Here is a 22,352-nt window from a genome sequence, read left to right on the forward strand (position 1 = left end):
AGAATGATTGAAGAAAAAAACCATCGTGTAAAAAACATGAATAGAATGCATCACAAATTGAGTATGCTTTAAAGAGCTATAGGTACACCTAATGATGGCAGAATTTTGTGGTAGAGATTTAAATAAATCTATCTAAATAATAGTTTTTCAGTTTACTGATAAATTTTTATTCATTATTTCTGCTATAAGCAATATTATTTTGGGTATTCTTTGATTATTAAAAGGTTTTATTTATAGCAATAAATGCTTGAATAAATGACAATCTATGAGGATATAAATTTAGTAATGTTTGAAATAGATATTTCAGAACATTTTTTTGTATATTATTGAGTATAAGAATACTATGAAAACTGGGGCGGAGGAGTTAAGATGGTGGAGTAGTAGGGGAACCCTGGCTTACTTCGTCCCTTGAACACAGCTAGATCAACATCTAATCATTTTGAACCACTAGGAAATTGATTTGAGGATTAGGAAAACAATCTGCACATTTTGAGGGAGAGAATGTGGCAGAAGGGAGATACGGAGATGTGAATTGGGGGAGAGAAAAGCCAGGGGCCGCAGAGGGGAGGGAGCCCTTTTCAGGGAGAGAGGGAGAATAAGTGGCCTGTAGGGTTCATGCAAGATTCTGTGGTGTGGCGATCCCCTGGGTTGCACTGAGAGAGACTGTTCCCCTTCCTGGAGTATATTTGGAAAATGGTATATTGCCTCTTTGTGGACTAAGGCCCTCTGGGCACCATTGAGCGACTGTTCGACAGTAGAGGATTTGGCTGTGTACACCTGCCTGGGTGCCCAGAGTCTGTGGTGAATTACAGCACCCATTTGTTGAAGAGACTGTATTTTTTGCCTTTGGATGTTCTTTCCTGCTTTGCTGAAGATTAGTTGACTATACAGTTGTGGGTCCATTAGTGGATTTTCTATTCTGTTCTGTTGATCATTGTGTCTGTTTTTGTGCCAGTACCATACTGTCTTGATCACTACAACTTTGTAATATAACTTGAAGTCCAGAATTGTGATGTCTCCAACTTTGCTTTTCTTTTTCCAGATTGCTTTGGCTATTTGGGGTCTTTTATGTTAAATACAAGCTTTAGGATTGTTTGTTCTAGCTCTGTAAGAAATGTTGTTGGTATTTTGATAGGGATTGCATGAAATGTGTAGATTACTTTGGGTAGTTTAGACATTTTAACAATATTTGTTCCTCCAATCTATTAGCATGAAATATTTTTCCTTTTTTTTGGGTCATCTTCAATTTCTTTCATAAGTGTTTTATAGTTTTCAGTGTACAGATCTTTTGCCACTTTGGTTAGTGTAGTCCTAGGTATATTATGGTTTTGGTGCAATTGTAAATGGGATTCCTTGATTTATTTTTGTGCTGCTTCACTATTGGTGTAGAGAAATGCAACAGATTATTGTACATTGACTTGTATCCTGCAACTTTATTGAATTTGTATATCAGTTCTAGCAATTTTTTAGTGGAGTCTTTTGGGTTTTCTGCATAGAGTACCATGTTGTCTGAATATAGTGAAAATTTGACTTCTTCCTTGCTGATTTGGATGACTTATTTCTTTTTATTATCTGATTGCTGAGGCTAGAACTTCCAGTACTGTGTTAAATAACAGTGTCAGAGTGGACATCTGTGTCTTGTTCCTGACCATAGAGGAAAAGCTTTCAGTTTTTCCCCATTGTGGATGATATTAGCTGTGGGTTTTTCACATGTGGCCTTTATGATGTTGAGGTTTGTTCCCTCTATTCCTACTTTATTGAGGGTTTTTATCAAGAATGGGTGCTGTGCTTTGCCAAATGCTTTTTCTGCATCTGTTGAGAGGATCATGTGGTTCTTATCCTTTCTTTTATTATGGTATATCAGGTTGATTGTTTGTGAATATTGAAGGACCCCTTGCAACCCAGGAATAAATCCTACTTGATCATGGTGAATGACTCTTTTAATGTTCCATTGGATTCAGTTTGCTAGTATTTTGTTGAGAATTTTTGCATCCATGTTCATCAGAGATACTGGCTTGCAGTTCTCTTTTTTAGTGGGGTCTTTGTCTGAATTCAGAATCAGGATGATGAATCAAGATAATGATAATGGTAACTTGTAGAATAAGTTTGGAAGTTTTCCTTCCATTTCTATTTTTTTGGGGAGAGTTTGAGAAGAATAGGTATTAACTCTTCTTTAAATGTTTGGTAGAATTCCCCTGGGAAGCCATTCGGCCCTGGACCTTAGTTTGTTGGGAGATTTTTGATTACTGAATCAGTTTCTTTGCTGGTTATCAGTCTGTTCAAGTTTTCTATTTTTTTCTGTTTCAGTTTTACTAGTTTATATGTTTCTAGGAATTTATTCATTTCTTCCAGGTTGTCCAATTTGTTGGCATATAATTTTTCATAATATTCTCTTATAATTTGTATTTCTGCAGTGTGGTTTTGATTTCTTCTCTTTCATTAGTACTTTTATTTACTCGTGTCCTTTTTCTTTTCTTTTTGATAAACTTGGCTAAGGATTTATCAATTTTATTAATTCTTTTGAAGAATCAGCTCCTGGTTTCATCAATGTGTATAATACTTTTTTTTTGTTTGTTTCTATATCAGTTATTTCTGCGCTAATGTTTATTGTTTCCTTTCTGCTGGCTTTAGGCTTCATTTGTTGTTATTTTTCTAGATCCTTTTAGGTGTAAGGTTGGGTTGCAGATTTGAGATTTTTTCTTGCTTTTTGAGTTAGACCTGTATTGCTATATACTTCCCTCTTATGACCACTTTTGCTGCATCTCAAAGGTTTTGGACTGTTATATTTTCATTTTCATTTGTTTCCATGTATTTTTAAAGTTCTTTTTTAATTTCTTCTTTGACCCATTCATTCTTTAGTAGGATGTTCTTTAGTGTCCATGTATTTGTGGCCTTTCCACATTTTTTCTTGTGATTGACTTTAAGTTTCATAGTGTTGTGATTGGAAAACATGCATGATGTGATCTCAATCTGTTTGTACTTGTTGAAGCCTAATTTGTGACCTAGTATCTCATCTGTTCTGGAGAATGTAACTATGTGCACTTGAAAAGACTGTGTATTCTGCTGCTTTATAAAGGATGAAATGTTCTGAATGTATCCATGAAGTCCATCTGGTCTAGTGTGTCATTCAAAGCCATTGCTTCCTTGTTGATTTTCTGCTTAGATGATGTGTCTCTTGCTATAAGTGGGGTGTTAATGTCCCCTACTAGCATTGTATTATTATCAGTGAGTTCCTTTTTGTTTGTTATTTATTGATTTATATTTTTGGATGCTCCCAAGTTGGGGGCATAAATATTTACAACTGTTAGATGTTCTTGTTGGATAGACTGCTTTATTATGATGTAGTGCCCTTCTTCATCTCTTATTACAGTCTTTGGTTTAAAATCCAGTTTGTCTGATATAAGTATTGCAACTCCAGCTTTCTTTTCTTTTTTTTTTTTAAGATTTTATTTATTTATTTGAGAGAGAGTGAAAGAAGGAAAGCACGAGAGGGGAAGGGTCTGAGGGAGAAGCAGACTCCCTGCTGAGTGGGGAGCCCAATGCAGGACTTGATCCTGGGACTCTGGGATCATGACCTGAGCCAAAGGCAGATGCTTAACTGACTGAGCCACCCAGGCATCCTTCAGCTTTCTTTTAACATTCATTTGCATGGTAACTATTTCTCCATCCCCTCACTTTCAATCTGCAGGTGGAAAAAAAAACAAAAAAAACCCTAGAGGTGTCTTAGGTCTAAAGTGAGTCTCTTGTAAACAGCATATTGATGGGCTTTGTTTTTCTATCCATTCTGATACCCTGTGTCTTTTTACTGTAGCATTTAGTCCATTTACATTCAGAGTAATTATTGATACATATGAATTTTGTGCCATTTTATTACTTTTTGTTGTTTCTGGAGATTTTCTCTATTCCTTTGTAGTCTTTGTCACTTTTTGTCTTTCTTTCCTACTCAAAGCATCCCCTTTAATATTTCTTGCAGGGCTGGTTTAGTGGTCATGAACTCCTTTAGTTTTTATTGTCTGGGAAACTCTTCATCTCTCCTTCTATTCTGAATGAATAGCCTTGCTGGATAGAGTATGCTTGGCTGTAGATTTTTCCCATTCAATATGTTGAATATATCATGCTACTTTTGGCCTGCCAAGTTTCTGTGGAGAGATCTGCTGCTAACCTTATTGGTCTTCCTTTGTAAGTTAGGGACTTCTTTTGTCTTGCTGCTTTTAGGATTTTTTCTTTATCTCTATATTTTGCAAATTTAGATATGATATGTCTTGGTGTTGGCCTGCTTTTGTTGATTTTGATGGGAGTTCTCTGTGCCTCCTTAATTTGGATCTGTTTCCTTCCCCAAGGTGAGGAAAATTTTAGCTATAATTTCTTCAAATAAACCTTCTCCCTTTTCTCCCTCTTCTTCTTCTGGGATTCCTATGATATAAATGTTATTATGCTTTATGGCGTCACTGTGTTCCCTTAGTCTACATTTGTGATCCAATATTTTTCTTTCCCTCTTCCTTCATCTTCATTACTTTCCATAATTTTATCTGCTATATCACTTATTTATTCTTTGCTTCTTCCATCCTTCTAGTCATTACATCCATTGGTTTTGCATCTCAGTTATTGTGTGTGTGTGTGTGTGTGTGTGTGTGTGTGTGTGTGTGTGTGTGTTTAATTTCAACCTGACTAGTTTTTAGGTCTTTTATCGCTGCAGTATGGGACTCCCTGGTGTCTTCTATGCTTTTCTTAAGCCCAGCTAGTATCCTTGTGATTATTGCTTTAAATTCTGGATCAGGCATTTTACTTATATCTGTTTGGATTAGATCCTTGGTTGTGACTTTTTCTTGTTCTTTCTTTTGGGATGAATTGCTTCATCTTGAAATTTTGTCTAGATCTCTGTCTTCTGTATGTTAGGAAAGCCTGTTATTTTTCATGCTCCTGAGAGTAATGGCTTTATGCAGAAGAGGTCATATATGCCCAGACCTGATGCTTCAGGAAGTGTCTCTGGTATATGCTGTGTGCACTCTGCTGCTGTGTTGTGGCTGCTCTTTCCCTCAGGTCAGTCCTCTGCAGAGTTTCCTCTTGGCTGAAGTGGGGAGTGTTTGGACCTTGACCAGAGTGTGGTGAGTTTTAACTAGGTGCGCTCTGTTCTTCTTGTTAAAAGAGACCTGATGCTATTTCCACTAGAGCTAAAGCTTTGCAGAACTCTGGTTAGTAGATGTGGTGTGTGGAGTTGGCGGGGGGAGGAAAGGGGGTGGGTTGTGCTGGTCTTCTGGAGGATGGGCCCGTTGCTCTGGTTTTCAGGCACACCTGTCCAAGAAATGCAGCACCAGTAAAGCACAAGGGGGTGGGGTTTGCTGTAAAGGAGTTTAGGCTACCAGTGTAGGCACCATGCTGCTTACTGAAATTAGTTTATGCTGAAGAGTGGGGTGAGGGAAATGGGGCCAGCCAGCTTCTTAGTCCCTGTAGACGGGAGGTTGTACCTGCTACTCTCCAGAAAGCCTTCCCAGAAGAGCAGACAGTCTCCCCACTTGCATCCCAGGTGACTCTCAGATTGCTACCTTCACCCTGTCTGTGTCCTGGCTGCCTGCCTGCTCAGCATACAGTGCACTTTGGGCTCTATCCTAGCCAGGCCAGCTGAGTTTTAAAACTCCAAACTTTAGGGACCTGGCTTGATGGGGACCTGTGCTGATCCTCTGGGGAAGGATCTTGTTACGCTGGGACTGATGCAGGTTTGTCCCAGAAGGGCAGTCCCACCAAAGTGCATGGGCATGGAGTTTGGAGTAAAGGACAGCAAAGAGCCAGTGTCCAGGTTAGCCACCCTCAGCAGGTGTCTCTGTGTATAAGCTGAGGTGCAGGCAAGGAAAATGGCACCTGCTGGCTCCTTTGTCACCGGAGAAGCAATGCCACCTTCCTCAGATGCACTCCAAGAAGGGGTGCTCTCTCTCCCAGTGTGTCACAGGGGATGCTCAGATTGCACAGTCTGCTCCCAGGCTACCGGCCCTCCTTCTTCCACAGGAGCACTGCAGTACCCTCAGGGCTCCACACTGACTATGCCACAGACCTCTAAAACTCCAGTCTTTGAGACCTGCTATTTGTAAAAACTCATGAAAATCAGCCCTTCTTGTTGCCCCATCAATGGCTTTGGGAAAGTGTTTTCCTTGTGTGATTCCCTGTGCTCTCCTCTCTCTCTCTTGCATCTCTCTGTGACAGGACTCCCTCCCCTCCACAACACCCACATTCCCTTTCTCCCCCCAGACCACGTCTCTGTACCTCCTACCTTCCATATTGTGGCCTCTTCTCTCCCTGTTGTTGTGCAGTTTGTTCTGTCAGTGCCCAATAGATTTCTTGTGTATACAGAATGATTTGATATTTATCTAGCTGTGTTTGAGGGAGAGGCAAGCCTAGGTTCTTCCTGCTATTCCACTATCTTAGCTCCTCCCCCAAGGTAGAGATTTTTAGATCAAACATTTAGTATCCACTTTTTTCTTAATTCCAAGGTAAGTATCAAAACAAAAATAAAAATGCATAAATATAACAACCGAGTAGATATTTGAAAGTGAATTTATGCTTGACTTAATAGGTAAGGCAGATTATGTTTGTAAAATTTACATTTTTGCTTTTTAAAATAAAAAAGATAAGAAAATATAGCCTATATGACATACAAAAATTATGTGTCAAAACTATATTTGTAAAAATTTCTATATATTTACATTTATGAATGTGATATGATTATAAGTAAGTATAAATAATTATAAATGTATTATAAGTGTAAAAACCAAAATCAAGATGGCTATTCGCAAGACAAGTCCAAAAAGTAAGGTAATACAGAAAAATAAATTGAAAAGCTAAGCAAATATATATTAAGTAGAATAAAGCAAAAGACTTAACATTAGTCTTAATGTAGAATTTATCACAGAAAATGTTAAATGGCATAAATAGGAACCTTTCAATTGATGGAAAAAATAATAGCTACAATAAAGAAAGTTTTGAACATTAATATACAAAATGGTATTATACAAAAACATATGAATATTTTTGGAAATTTAAGACTAAATAGAAAATATTACAGTATAGGGAGAACATATTTGTCTCAATAAACTATTTTGTTAAAAAATAAGCATATAACAAACAGGGTTCTAGAGGGGAGGGGGTAGGGAGATGGGTTAGCCTGGTGATGGGTATTAAAGAGGGCATGTATTGAATGGAGCACTGGATTTTATATGCAAACAATGAATCATGGAACACTACATCAAAAACTAATGATGTAATGTATGGTGATTAACATAACAATAAAAAAATAAAAATCAATAAAAATAAGCATATAGGCTTCCACTTCTAGGAAGATAGAGTACATGTGTTTCTCTTGCAAAGTATAATTCAGTTCCTTGGACATTATATGTGTTATATAGTTATTATTTATGATATAACGCATTACATAATACTACAGGCATACCTTGGAGATATTGCAGTTTTCATGTCAGACCAATGCAATAAAGCAAATATACTAAAGCAAGTCAAATATTTTTTTTTCTTTTCCAGTGCATATAGAAGTTTATACTGTAATCAGTTAAATGTGTAATAATACTGTACTATTATGCATAAAAAAGTGTATGAAACCTTAATGAAATACATTACTACTAAAAAATGCTAACCATCATCTGAGTTTACAGTGAGTTGTAATCACTGATCACAGATCACCATAACAAATATAATAATGAAAAAGTTTGAAATCTGGTGAGAATTACCAAAATGTGGTGTGGGAAAAATGACACCAATACACTTGCTTATTGCAAGATTACCACAATCTTTAATTTGTTAAAAAAAAAATGCAGTATTTGTAAAGTGCAATAAAGCAAAGTATAATATAACAAGGTATGCCTGTATATATTATATCTTATATAAATTCCTTCAACATTATATATGAAACAAACATTAAAAGACTGAATGGTGAAGAGCGGAGGCTGACTGGCTAGGACAATCAGAATCTGAGCAGTGACACAGTGGTGAAAGAATTCCCTGTTTTGCTGTTTTTGTTTGTTTGTTTTTTATATATATCCTAAAATTAAAGCTAAAAGAAGTCAGTAACCTAAAAGCCAAAGGATGCAACCAAACAAACAAAATACCAAAATGCCTACTCTCTCCATCTAAACAACCAAGAAAGATTCAGTCTATTAACCAAAATGCCTACTCTCTCCATCTAAACAACCAAGAAAGATTCAGTCTATTAAGACAGTTAACTTTCAGACAATAACCACTCTACTCCAGTCAAAACCGTAGAAAACATTTTGGTTCCACTTCCACCCCATGCCAGCAGAGGCTGAGTGGAGAGCCTAGACTTTCCATCCTCATGAAGCTTTAATGAGTCAACGCAATACCCATTGGGATGGTGTCACAGGAAGCCTAAGATCAGGACTTTCACTGTTTCAGAAGGCTATCCTCATAGCCATGTCAATGAAGACCACATGAAAGTGGAAACTCCCACTTCTATGAAGAACTGGTGGGAAGCCCACCCCCAGCTGGAGGTTAATAGAGACTTGAATGGTGGTGAATCTGGACTTCTACCTCTCCCTGGAAGTAAGAAGATAGTGACCTCCATTTCCCCTGCTGGAGCAATATCAGAGAAAGCCAGCTAAAGCAAGGTTTAAAGAGATTAAAAGTTTTAGAACATAATACAAAAATGTCTATGTTTCAATCAGTAGTCACTCAACATACAAAGAAATAGGAAGATCTTAAACTGAATGAAAAGAGACAGTCAATAGATGCTAATCCTGAGATGCTTGCATTGTTTAAAATTTTCTGATAAATTTTTTAAGCAGCTATCATTAAAATGCTTCAATGATCAATTATAAAAAATACTTGAAACATACAAATAGAAAGCTTCAACAATATAATAGATAAAAAGAAACATGGTAATTTGAGAAATCAAAAATACAATAACCAAAATAAGCTCAGTGGATGAACTTAACAGCAGAATAGAGGGGGAAGATTAAAGAGTGATGGAAAAGGGAAGATAGAATAATAGAAATCAATTAATGTGAACAACAGAGAAAATATACTGAGAAATAAAAAGAACAGATACTCCAGGCAAATGGAAACAGATAATCCATGCAAATAGAAACCCAAAGAAAGCAGGGGTAGCTGTATTTACACGAAATAAACTTTAAGTCAAAGGCTGTAATAAGAGACAAAGAAGGTTATTACAATGATAAAGGGGTCAATCCAAAAAGAGGATATGCATTTGTAAATATGCATTCGGCCTAGAAGCACTTAAATATATAAAGCAAATATTAACAGACCTAAACTAAACAGCTTCTGCACAGCAAAGGAAACTTATCGACAAAATGACAGGCAACTGACAAAATTGGAGAAAATATTGGCAAATAATATATCTTATAAATCATAACACTGATGTTCTAAATATATGTATAAGAAATACTTAAGAAAATTCTTAAAAAGAGCTGTAAAGAAAGGTAAGGCTTGTACACTTAATTTGAGTAAGTACATTGGTGACATCTTTTGGCTATGAGTGTGTGTGTGTGTGTATGAGAGTTCTAAAAAAAAAGTGCACAAAAAACACTATAGATAAATATAAATGGAGTTCTCAAATTCTTTAGTAGGAAAGTAAGAATAAGAAAACAGATGTAAAGCAGAGAAAGCAAACAGAAAACAATATAAAATGGCAGACTTAAGTCCTATTTTATCAGTAATTACATTAAAATTTATATTAAACTTAAATGGCCCAAATGTACCAATTGAAAGATATTGGCCAAATGGATTTAAAATATGACTCAAGTGTATGTTGTCTACATGAAACTTCAAATACAATGATATAAGCATGTTGAAAATAAAAGGATGGACAAAGATTTATCATACCAAAACTAATCAAAGGAAAACAGGACTGATTGGCTGTCTTAACATCAGATAAAGTAAACTTCAGAGTAAAGAAAATTATCATAGGGAGGGAGGGACATATAATAATAAAAGGTACAAACCACTAAAGACGTAGTAATCTTAAATGTGAATGCCCCAAACAATAGAACTACAAAATATGTGAAGCAAAAATTGATAAAACTGAAATGAGAAATAGATAAATACATGATTATGTTTGGAGACATCAAAATTCCTCTCAATAATTACAACTACTATATATTGAAAAAACTCTATAACACTATCAACCAACAAAATCTAACTGACATTTATAGAACACTTCACCAGCAACAGCAGAATAGACATTCATTTCAAATGTTCAATCATGTAGGTCATTTCCTGTTTCATAGGACAAACCTCAACAAATTTAAAATAATTTGGATTATATAGGGTGTGTTCTCTGACTACAGAAAAATAAGAGGAAAATCCCCAAACACTTGAAAACTAAGCAGTACCCTTCTAATAAATCCATAGATCAATCAAGTGAAAAAATTAATTAAAATTAAAATACAAGATACCAAAATTTGTGGGACACAGCTAAAGCAATGCTGAGAGGGAAATTTTTAGTATTAAATACATATATAGGGGGGCGCCTGGGTGGCTCAGTTGGTTAAGCAGCTGCCTTCAGCTCAGGTCATGATCCTGGAGTCCCGGGATCGAGTCCCGCATCGGGCTCCCTGCTCAGCAGTGAGTCTGCTTCTCCTTCAGATCATCCCCCCTCTCATGCTCTCTCTCTCTATCTCATTCTCCCTCTCAAATAAATAAAAAATCTTTAAAAAAAATGCATATATAGGAACAGACGAAAATCCTCAAATCAACAGTCTGAGATTCCCCTCTCAAGAACCTAGAAAAACAAGAGCAAAATAAACCCAAAGTAAGCAGAAAGAAGGAAATGATAAAGATAGGAGCAGATGTCAGTGAAATGAAAAACAAACAAAAAATGAGAAAATTAGTAAAACATAGATCTCGTTCTTCAAAAAGATCAATAAAATTGACAAACCTCTAGCAAGACTGATGGAGAAGAAAAGAGAGAAGACACAAATTACCAATGTCAGGAACAAAATGGGATATCACTACAGACCTTGTAGACATCAAAAGAGAATACTACAAAAACTACACATAAACAACAGTTTAGATGAATGGACCATTTCATGCAAAAACAACAATGACAAAACTCATCCAATATGAAATAGATAATTTTTGAATAGTCCTTTATGAAGGAAATTGAGTTTATAGCTTTAAACTCAAAAAAAGAAATGTTCAGTCCCAGATAGTTGCATTAAAGAATTCTCCCAAACATATAAAATTTTGTTTCTTCTAGAAAATAAAAAGGAACACTTCACCATTTTATAAAGTTAATAGTACCTTGATACCAGAACCAAAGACAGCACCAAAAAAGAAAACAGACCAGTATCCCTCATGAATATAAGCATAAAAATCTTGAACAAAATGTTAACAAATAGAATTCAGCAGTATATGAAAATAACAATATACCATGAGCAAATGGTGCTTATTCCAGGGATACAAAGCTTGCTCAATATTTGAAAATCAGTTAATGCATTTTACCATATCAAAAGGCTAAAGAAAAAATATATCAAATATCATCTATCACTTAATGGAGAAAAAGCATTTGGCCAAGTTCAACATCCATTCATGATCAAAACAAAACAAAACAAAACACCTCAAAAATAGGTATAGAGAACTTCCTCTTGTTTACAAAGAACATCAAATAAAACCTAACAGTTAACATTAGGCTTATTGGTGAAAGACTGAATATTTTCTCCCCAAGAGAGGGAATGAAGCAAGAGTGCGCACCATTTCTTCTCCTGTCAACATAATGCTGAAAAGTCTAGCTAGTGCAGTAAGATGAAAAAAAGAAATAAAAGACATACAGATGAAAAAGAAGAAATAAAACTATCTGCAGATGAAATGATGACCTATGTAGGTAATCCCAAAGAATCCACCAAAAAATCTCTTAGAAGTAAAAAGTGAGCTTAGTAAGGCCACAGTATGTTAGGTAAACATGCAAAAATCAACCACATTTCTATATACTACCCATGAACCCAAAATTAATATACTATCATTTATAATCACTCAAAAAGATGAAATACTTAGGTATGTCTAACAATACTTGTATAGAACTTGTATGTTGAATACTATAAAACACTGATAAAAAATCAAAGATCTAAATAATTGGAAAGACATAGCATATTCATGAATTAGAATATTCAGCATAGTATTTCAATTCTCCCCCAATTGATATACAGGGTTAATGCAATTCCTATCAAAATCTTGTGGAATTTTCTGTAGGTATAAACAAGAGCACTCTAAACTTTTTATGGAAAGGTAGAGGAATTCGAATGACTAAAACAACTTTGAAAAAACAGTAAAGTGATAGGAATCCGTTTACCTGATTTTGATATTTATATGACTACAGTAATCAAGACTGTGTGGCATTGGTGAGGCATAGATCAATGGAACAGGTCAGAAAACCTAAAAATACGTTCACACAATATCTTCAATTGAATTTTGACAAAGCTTGAAGTAATTTGATGGAGAAAATATAGCCTTTTCCATAAATGTTGCTGGAGTAATTGGGTATCCATACACCCACACACAAATGAGGTTCAACCCAAGTTTCACACCCCATACAAAAATTAACTCAAAATGGATCAGGGAGTTAAATATACAACTTAAAACTATAAAACTTTTAGAAAGAAAAAGTAAAGGAGATTTTGGGGATGTAGGGGTAGGAAAAACATTCTTAGGCCTGACACCAAAAGCATAATCTTTAAAAGGAAAAAAAAGAAACTGAACTTCATCAAAATTAAAAACTTTTATCTCTCTGTAAAAGACTCTGTCCAGTGAATGAGAAGAAAGTTACAGAGTTGGAAAAATATTTGAAAATGAATATTTTTAAAATGATAATAGTTAATTTGAGTCATGGAAATTTGAGTAGGGTATTTTTTTCTTGTATTTGCTTTTCTTCTTTCCTGAAATTTCTATACTGTTATATTAGTATGATTCTAAATTTTATTTTAAGTCATTTAATGGTACTTGACTCAGGTGAATTCTTTTAAACTTGAAAATGGACTATAGCGTGTTCCCAAAATGTTTACCAAGTAATCCTAAGAAATACTGATTTAAAATAAGACAAAATCTTATTTTAGGGAGTTTCACATAGCTTTCTACTGTTTCATCTGATTATTAAAGTGAGTGTATCATTAATGTGCTTTCTGATGGAATAAAAAGGTAAAAACTGTGTGGGTTTGCTTTATTTGAAATACTTATAGGATGTACAATTTACATTTTTCAAATATGTTGGGAAGTATGTGGCAAATTAGGAAATTCTGATGGGAAAAATCACAAATGGAATAGAAAAAGATAGACCTATCAACCAGATATATGTATAGAAGAAATAAAATTATAATAGGATATAAAAACAAATTTAAGTATGAATGTATTTAGAATATCAAAATAATTGGGGATCTTTTTTGCATAATTTTGCAGAATCTTTTTTGCATAATTATGTACATTTTGAATAGAATATAATTTTAGAATTTTCTAAACTACTCTTCTTGTTAGAACACAAAGTACTCTCTTCCGTCTGAGTCATATTATGAAAGTCCTTACTATTCTTTTGAAATGCTTCATTGTGGTTATACCAGGGTTATCAATAGCCACATTCTCATCTCAGAGTTACAATAGCAAGCTGTATAGATATTTCACTCTCATACCATCTATTTTCTTGATTGTTGAAACTTTTTTATGTGTAAGCATATGTTGTTCTTTGCCACACTTTTACTATAATACTTTAATTCCCTTTATTGGATTGAAAATATTAGACTAATTGTCTTTCATAGTTAATTTATTGATTTCATAATTTTGCATTATGTTAGTCTGGATAAATTGCTTAGTAAATTCCTTTAGACTGATTTTTTGTGCGTCAAATAAGGTATATAGAAATGTTTTGTAAACTCTAAAACTATGTATCATGTTAAGTATGACTATAAACCTGTTGGCAGATAACATTGTTTAGATGCTTGAAAATGTGCGAGCCTCTATTCTAAGTGCTTTACAAATATTCGTTTACAACCCAATGAGGTAGTACCATTGTTATCTCTATTTTACAGATGATGAACAGGGGAGAGATAGGTTACTTACCCTAGATCACATAGCTAGTAAGTGGTAGAACTGGGATTTAAACCCAGGCAGTTTTTCTCCAGAGTCTTCACTCCTCTAGTGGAGGAAATGCATTACTTTCCCTTACAAATAGGATACATCCATTTGTCCTCAGATATCAAATGGTTTATGGCATTTGTACAAGTTTGCAGTGATATCTTTATGGGCATTTTACAAGATAATTGTTTTAGGACATCAGAAAGCTTATTGTCTAGAGTTTACTTGTTCTCTGGCAAGGACACTAACCTTGCCCACAGCTGATGATTATTCTGTTTCTCTCTTTAAAGAGAAGGAATTATTCATGCTTTGGCAGTAAGCGGGACTCGTTGCTGTAAACTACAATATGAGCTTAGTGGTTCTCTGCTGGTGAAAACTATAGCATTTGACCAGGAGCACTTTTTTTTTTATTATGTTATGTTAATCACCATACATTACATCATTAGTTTTTGATGTAGTGTTCCATGATTCATTGTTTGCATATAATACCCAGTGCTCCATGCAGAACATGCCCTCTTTAATACCCATCACCAGATTATGGGTTAGCCTGACCAGGACCACTTTTAAGCCTAGTCATCTAAATTCCCTTTCATATTCTTCCCTCACTTCTTATCTATGCACTCAACCTCCGTGGTCCCAAGCTACTATAGGGGACGAAAACTTCCTACTATTTTGAATTCTTGGCTGAGACCTTTGTAATAAAATTCAAGTTAATAAGAGAAAAACAAACAGAAGTTTACTAACATTTGTCTCTCTCATTTATACATGGGAGATAGCCAGGGGAAAAATGAGTAACTCCCTGAGATAGCTTAGAATTCATGCTTAAGTAGCATTAATAGGGAAAGGGGAGGTAGGATGTAGACCTCTAATGAGAAAGGAAATGATTCGTAGGAAAGAAAAATGGGTCCTTAGAAGAATGATGGGAGTTTGTGAGAAAGATCTGGATGTGGTACCCTCTCCTACTCTTACCTCCTTCTAACCTCCTCTTTTGTGATAAAAGTCTATTTCCCTTGTTGTTGAAACTCCTGGGGAGTGGATTTATGGCAGGTGAATGGCTTGTGAAGGATCTGTCTTTAGGTTAGATACAGGAGGTTTGGCATAAGCCTCTCCCTGACTTTGCTGTTTTTTAAGTGCCTACTACTCAAAATAATCCATATACCACTGGGGTACATTTTGGAGAGGCACATCTTGAACTCTTACAATGATATTTTGGGGTGGCATATTTTGCTATCCTGAACACACACACACACATACACCATGAGCCCAAGTGCGATGAACAAAGAAACATAAGGATTAAAGGAAATTACATCTATTCTAGAAACCAATAAAGGATAACATTTAAATAAAAGATTCTTTCATAAAAGTACTTTTAATCATAGTGAAGATTGTTTTTCAGATACAGTGAAGATGGGACTGAGTTAAAGGTAGAAACTAGCTCTGCCTGGCTTTATGCTATTATTCCTGATATGTATAAGCAAACAACATAAAGGAGAGGAGATTCTGCAGATCCTTTTATTTGTCAAGGGTAATAGTGGAACGGTGGCAGAGAGGACCATTATTACAAGTCACAGAATAAATTTCATGGAAAGGCCTGTTAAAAAGCAAAATTCAACTGAGTATATTCAAAGATCTAATTGGCTTTATTAAGTGATTCTTGAATCAGTTAGCATCCAATTTAGCAGGTAGACAGGAGCTCCAAGGAGGAGTTGTACAAAATGTAAGGTTTTTATAGGAAGTAGGGTGGGGCGAAGAATTTATTAGCAAAAAGAAAGAAAGGATTGTTCCAGGCAAGTTCACTTTCCATAGGTAGAAGAGCAGGCAGGGGGTCTTATTAAAGAGTACCTCATCTTTCTCTGGAAGAGAAGAAGGCCCATGTGACAGATTACCTCATTGGTGCTGACCAGAAAATTTCTGACTGGTTAAGTCTACATTTCTGGTGGAGGTTGAAACTATAGGTTAGGTATTAAGCCCCAGTTCGGTGACTTGGCCTCACATAAGTGACTACCTTGGGTTTGTGGGTTTTTTTTTAAACAAACCCTAGTACAGGCACGGTAACAATGAATAAACACACTGGTATGAGGCAGGACTCCTTTGTGAAAGGGCAATCAGGAACTTCAGAAAGGACCTCAGTCTCAGCCACATAACTTAACCAGAGTAGTTGAAAATGTAATAGAAAACTCAATATGAGAAGGGTGGCCATTGAGAGAATGGCTTTAACAAATTGAGAATATATACATGAAAATGATGAGAAAAAAATATAAAACATGGAGGTGAGTTCCAGGATATCTAGTATACATGAATAGGAATTTTAGTAGAGAAAATAAAGCAAATTAAGGAGAAATAATAACCAAAGGAATAATTTTTTTTCAAATGTCATGGATCTTAGTATGGAACAAAATCTGTGAAAGAACTACATATATTTTCTTTAAAAAACTTTGAAGTTCAGCTTTCTGGTCATAGAAGGAAAAAACAAAGTATACTTCAGATGAGATTTTTTAATATAAATCATTAGGCAAATTGAGGTGTTGGCAACTGTAGAGCAGGTGAGGCCGAGTGAAAAGCATTTGCAAAGGCACAGAGGTAGTGCTAGAGCTTGGCACAATCAACTGACAAGAAGTAATTTAGTGTTATAGTTTAGAATATGATGCTGGAGACATAAATAAAAATTTAAAAGGTAGAAAAATTAGGAGTATGATGTTACTGCAGCCAAGTAAGAGTTGAATTACAAAAATAGGTTGACAATGCCAAATCAAACTTGGAGACCAAATATCACAATGTATAAGTTACCATTACTTAGTGATTTAATAGTCAACTAATAATTGAGTGCCAGTTACAGACCTGTAGTTTACTTAGTCCTAGAGATGCAGGATAAAGAAAGATTTGTTAAACTTAGTGAGTTTATGTTGCAAGTGGGAAAGATAGACCAATAATTGTGTCATAGCATAAACTTGTCAAATAAAAGACAAATGAAGACTTAGGAGAGACTTTATTCAAAAGGATTATTGCAAGGGAGGGAAAAGGGCCATTGCAATAGGGGGGATGCTCTAATTGATCAGCAATTTTCAGACATCATTAAGGTTAGTCAAAAAAAGGTTTTTTTTTCCTGGGAAGAGTAAATAAGACTGGAAAGAACTGGTGTGGGTAAGTAGGATGAAGCGGAGTGGCATGATCTGACCATAGATCAGGGAATGTTTTATCTTGGGAGTTGCCTATCTCAGGAGGGGCCATTAAGGAGTTATGTGGTAGCTCAGGCTGAAGGTGGGCCAAAGTTCAGGGGCCTAGGGGAAGGAGAGGATCTTAACCAAAATTTGGTTAACAAGCATTTTGTTCCGATCAGTGGGGACAAAGCAGTTTATTCATTAAAAGGCCAATGGGAATTTAGAGAGTCTGTGTCAGGTCTTTGTCATAGGTAAACTAGAGGGGCATTGATGGGTAATATCTGAGGAATATGGAGGAAGGGTGCTTCTTTGGAGTATACCATTTTCTGAAACGAAGGGGTGAGGAGATTTCTTAACCTTTCCTGTTTTCTAGGATCAGAGATCTCAGGTAAAACTCAGGATTGTCAAGTATGACAAATGAGTGCTGCAAAGGATAATATTATAGGATATTGAACTCAAATCAATGTCAAGAAAGGCTTCTTGGAGAAAAGAGTTGAATCTCCAAAAGACTAAGATAGTGAGATAAATAATTGAGAAAGGCAGTCAAGAAACTGGAATGGTATCTGTAAAAAGCATTGAGGTTTGATTATCAGCCAATTTTCAGGGGTATAAGTGGCTGGATATTGCCATTGTGGAAAGTAGCTTATGTAGGGAGAAGGGAGATGAGATTGAGGTAAAAAGGGACTAGATCAAGAATTTTATGTTCCAAGTCAAGAAATGTGTAATTGATCTTTCAGTGATGTGTCCATGAAATATATGAAGTAGGGATGCCATATGATCTGATTTGCATTTTGGAAAGTTCACTCTAGCAATAGTGCATATTATGATTCAAAGGAAGTGGGGGGAATGGGGATTATATCAGATATCAGGACATTTTTAGCAAGTTAAGAAAGTGATAAAGACATGCAATAAAGCAATGGCAGAGATTAGAAGAAAATGGAGAAGTCAGACAGATACTGGGATGATCTAGCAACATTTGAGTATAAAGAAGCATAAGAAAAAAGAGCTTAGGATGGTTCTAGGACTTCTGAGTTAATTATCTATGGGCACTAGTACCATTTACTAAGAGCATATGAGAAAGCAGTTTAAGAAGGGAGATTCATGTTTGGGAAAGCTGAATTTAACTGGGTATCAGTTTGATCATATTGTTCGTTAGCTCAATAGAGAGAGTTCAGGCCTAAAGCTAGAAATCTGGGAATCATCAGCACATAGGTAAATATTGAAGCTATGAATTAGGTACAATCATCTGGAGAGTGTGTTCAAATTGCAAAGAGACGAATAGAGAAAATCCTTTCATTGTGACATTAGGCAGGGTATGAATAGGTATTTAAAAAGACCAGAAGGAAACAGGAGTTAGGGGGAAACTAGGAGGAGTGGTTTATGGAAGCCAAGGGAAGTATTTGAAGGAGGAATATCCAATGTAAAATTATCAGATACTTTGGTAGGGGTAAAATCCAGTGGATTGAGATGTAGGAAAGAAGGTAGGGACAGGACAGCAAATATGGAATTCTATCTCAAGAATTTAGGCTCTTAATGAAAGTTAAATACAAAGGATGGAGGGTTGGGATAAGTGTGATTGTTTATATCGGTGCATTTGAAAGATGGTAAAGCCTACATTATATTAATGGGTAAAGGGATAGTGACAGTAGAAGATAATAGTGAAACAGAGAGAGATGGGACTTAACAGCAATGGAGTGCCTATCTTGGACAGGAAGGGAAATATTTCTTGTTTTAAGATTGAATAGAAGGCATTTCTACTCAGAATAGATAGGAATATAGTTAAATGGGAATATAGTTAAATTTAGGGATTGGAGGAGAGTTAGTTGATGGAGTTCAGACTTTATGGCCCTATTTGCTCTGTGAAGAGATGTTTAGGGAGTTCTAGGGAAAAGGCTTAAAGAGTATTGAGAACAGTACTGAATACTTGGAATAGCTCCTGTTGGAAATGGAAGCAAGCCAGGGCCAATAAAGCATTTGCTAATTAGCAATGAATGTTTGTAAATATAAATCTAAAGTAGCACTAATTTGCAAGGCTTTGTGATTTTTTTTTTTCCTGGCACTACATAGCTGATTGAGGGTATAGGCCAAAAAGGGGACATGAAGTGATAGGAGTTGGTAATTTTCAGGGTGGGTGCCTTACAAACAATATAAATTTTAGGTTTTTAATGTATAATCCTTACATTCAATACATAAGTAAAGTAGCTTAATTTCTAACCAGTCAAATGATCAGTGGGATGTAGGGAGTCTATGATCCCAAATCTAAAATTTTGCAAAGGAACAGATCTTAGAGATAATTTCTTTAAAGGCACTATAGAATATTTCTCTCCATGGGAATGAGATGTATCCTAATAAAAGTGTCCAACATTCTAGTTAAGCTGCAACAAAATTTTGAACTACTGTAAATTATTCTGTGAATCCAACATATGTCAGTTTCCTATGGAAAACCACAGAATACTTTTAGAGTTTCATTGGATACCTATTCATGCCACCACCTTTTAAAGATCAACATGATTATGGTCAAAATTTTATATTTATGGTATCAGATTGGGAAAAGAATCTAGAATGAAGAAATTTATCATCATGGGTCTTGCATTTTGTGTAGAAAACAAATTATTTTGTGCTACTAATTCTTGATATTATGATCTAATGAAATAGAGATGAAAATGTATTTATTATTTAACTATTATGCCTACAAGACACTTGTGAACATTTTAATAGTTTATATTATTATACTAGCAACTTAAAAATGTCCCTTGGAAATACTTTCATGAAATATAAATATTAAATATATTTTATTTATACAGGGATCAACCTATGATGATGAAATTTATAATATCAAGCATATTATTTCAAAAATTAATGAAATTCTGGCTCATAATTCACCAGTTTTGATAGTTCAAAGATGGATACGTGGTTTCTTAGTTCGGAAAAACATGAGGTATGTTTTCTTTTCTTTACTATTTGAATATTAAAAATAGATAAGAAAATCAGGGATGAAAAGGCAAATTTCCAATAATATACATTTTTGTATTCTCTATCAAAATGGTATTTTATAGACTATTTAAACTAGTTTTAAGGAAAATACCACATACTCTATGGCAATATTCTAATATTTAGCATAATTTAAATCAATACTTTTATTTTTTATTTTAAATTCACCATATAAATAGCTAATCAATAAATATCTTATTAATCATTGTTTAATGCAGATAGTTTTATTAAGCTTAAATATATCAGTGAAAACATTGAATTTCTCTCATATAATGGGATGTAATAGAAATATAAGCTGTATACTATATAATGGGATACAATAGAAATATGAATCATGAAGTATGTGAAGATTACATATTTTGGGGGGGATGTGAAGATAATTTTGCTGAAATATCTGCTACCACATCAATCTACTTATCCTTTGGTTAGTTGTCTTTTCCTCGCTCTTTGTTTCCTGTATTCCTTTCCAATGCCTGGCATTTGCAAATAGAGAAAACTTTTCTTGAAAGAATCTCTCAACACTGTAATTGGGGAGATAAGGTAGTATATTCTGCCATCAACTTATTTGTATTAGTTGTGCCAAACATCAAACATGAAAAAAATAAATGAATATTCTCATATAGTATATTCTCCACTGCTAAATGGCAGAGTTCAGAAGACAGAAATGAGATTTGGCCCTGAAATATAGGTAGGATTATATAGATCTAGAGTTGGGCAATGGGCATTCTCTGAGAAAGCAAGATTAGGAAGTTTCACTGAAATGATATTCAACATTCTGTGGTTAGGCCTAGAAAATGTTCTCTTGCATTAGCCTGCCTGTGCTAAATCACAGATTGCAATAGCCCTGATAAAGAGAAATAACTAAGAGGGCAAGTAGTAAAACTGACCATAACATAGTACCTGCAACTTCTGAGGAAGAGGTCCCATTTGCTTTTCTAACCAAGGTCAAAGTGCAAGAGAGAGTGGGCTCACAAGTTAGGGCACATAAAATGATTTGGAATAAAAGATGTGGGAAATTTTCAGGCAGTTACTGGACAGGTGTATATTTATTTAAAATATTATTTCTATCTCATATGTTCCATTTAAATTTAGTATGTATTTACATGAAATAAACATCTAATTAAAGGGACTTGTCTTTAGTTTATGCCCTTGAGATTGAGTTTTTCTCTCTTAGAATCAAGATTTCCTTTAATATTCGTGTAACATGAGATAAGAACCTTATGCTTGGAAATAATTTCTGAAAATTTAGCATGAGTGAACAGAATTTGAATGAGCTTTGTGGAAAGAGACATCAGTAATAATAATTGATTACAGTGGTTCAAGGCAGACTGATTTATTTTTTTCTTTAAAATGCTGTTCCGAGGCGCCTGGGTGGCTCAGTTGGTTAAGCGACTGCCTTCGGCTCAGGTCATGATCCTGAAGTCCCGGGATCGAGTCCCACATTGGGCTCCCTGCTCAGCGGGGAGTCTGCTTCTCCCTCTGACCCTCTTCCCTCTCGTGCTCTCTATCTCTCATTCTCTCTCAAATAAATAAATAAAATCTTTAAAAAAAAAAATGCTGTTCCATTAGACCCATTACTTAACTACTCTGAGCCGGACTTTCCTCATATGTTGAATGGTAGAGAGCAGGGGCTAAAAGCAGGACTTACTTCACTCTTTGCTTGTGGGAATTAAAATCATGATTATAAAGCATAGCATATTCTTATTAGCTGCTATATTTTAAATATCATTATTATTGTTATAACTCGTTCTGTCTGCATTATTTGACTCCATGGGAAACATACTCTTTTTTTTTTCTTTTTTGATTCTTGTTCCCTTCTAATTACATTTGCAACAGCATACACATAGTAATCTTTCAAAAATATAAATCTAATTTTATTCAACAACTTAAAATCCTCCAATTGCTCCCAGTTTGCTTAGGACAAATGGCTGGGATATTTGCCCCTACATTGTTCATAACATACTGTCATTATCATGAGCACTTACACCATGCTGTATTACAGTTGTCTGTATAATTATCTCTATCTCCAGATGTACTGTACATTCTCTATCTCTAGTATGTAACAGAGTGCTTGACACATGTTAGGTGCTCAAAACATAGTTTGCTCAGTTA

At 35.0% G+C, this 22,352-nt stretch overlaps 1 protein-coding gene across 2 annotated transcripts in view; it reads left to right on the forward strand.

Moving 5' to 3' along the window:
* LRRIQ3 (leucine rich repeats and IQ motif containing 3) overlaps positions 1 to 22,352 on the forward strand; it is a 204,197-nt gene that overhangs the window by 34,483 nt on the left and 147,362 nt on the right. For both annotated transcript variants that reach the window (XM_025871848.2, XM_073896525.1), the window contains exon 4: positions 20,054 to 20,187. In XM_025871848.2, the coding sequence (XP_025727633.1) occupies positions 20,054 to 20,187 (134 nt within the window). The remainder of the gene's footprint in view (positions 1 to 20,053; positions 20,188 to 22,352) is intronic.

The sequence above is a fragment of the Callorhinus ursinus genome, unplaced genomic scaffold (assembly GCF_003265705.2).
Source record: "Callorhinus ursinus isolate GAN/ISIS: 27379988/994484 unplaced genomic scaffold, GSC_fseal_2.0 scaffold9, whole genome shotgun sequence".
NCBI classification, from domain to species: domain Eukaryota; kingdom Metazoa; phylum Chordata; class Mammalia; order Carnivora; family Otariidae; genus Callorhinus; species Callorhinus ursinus.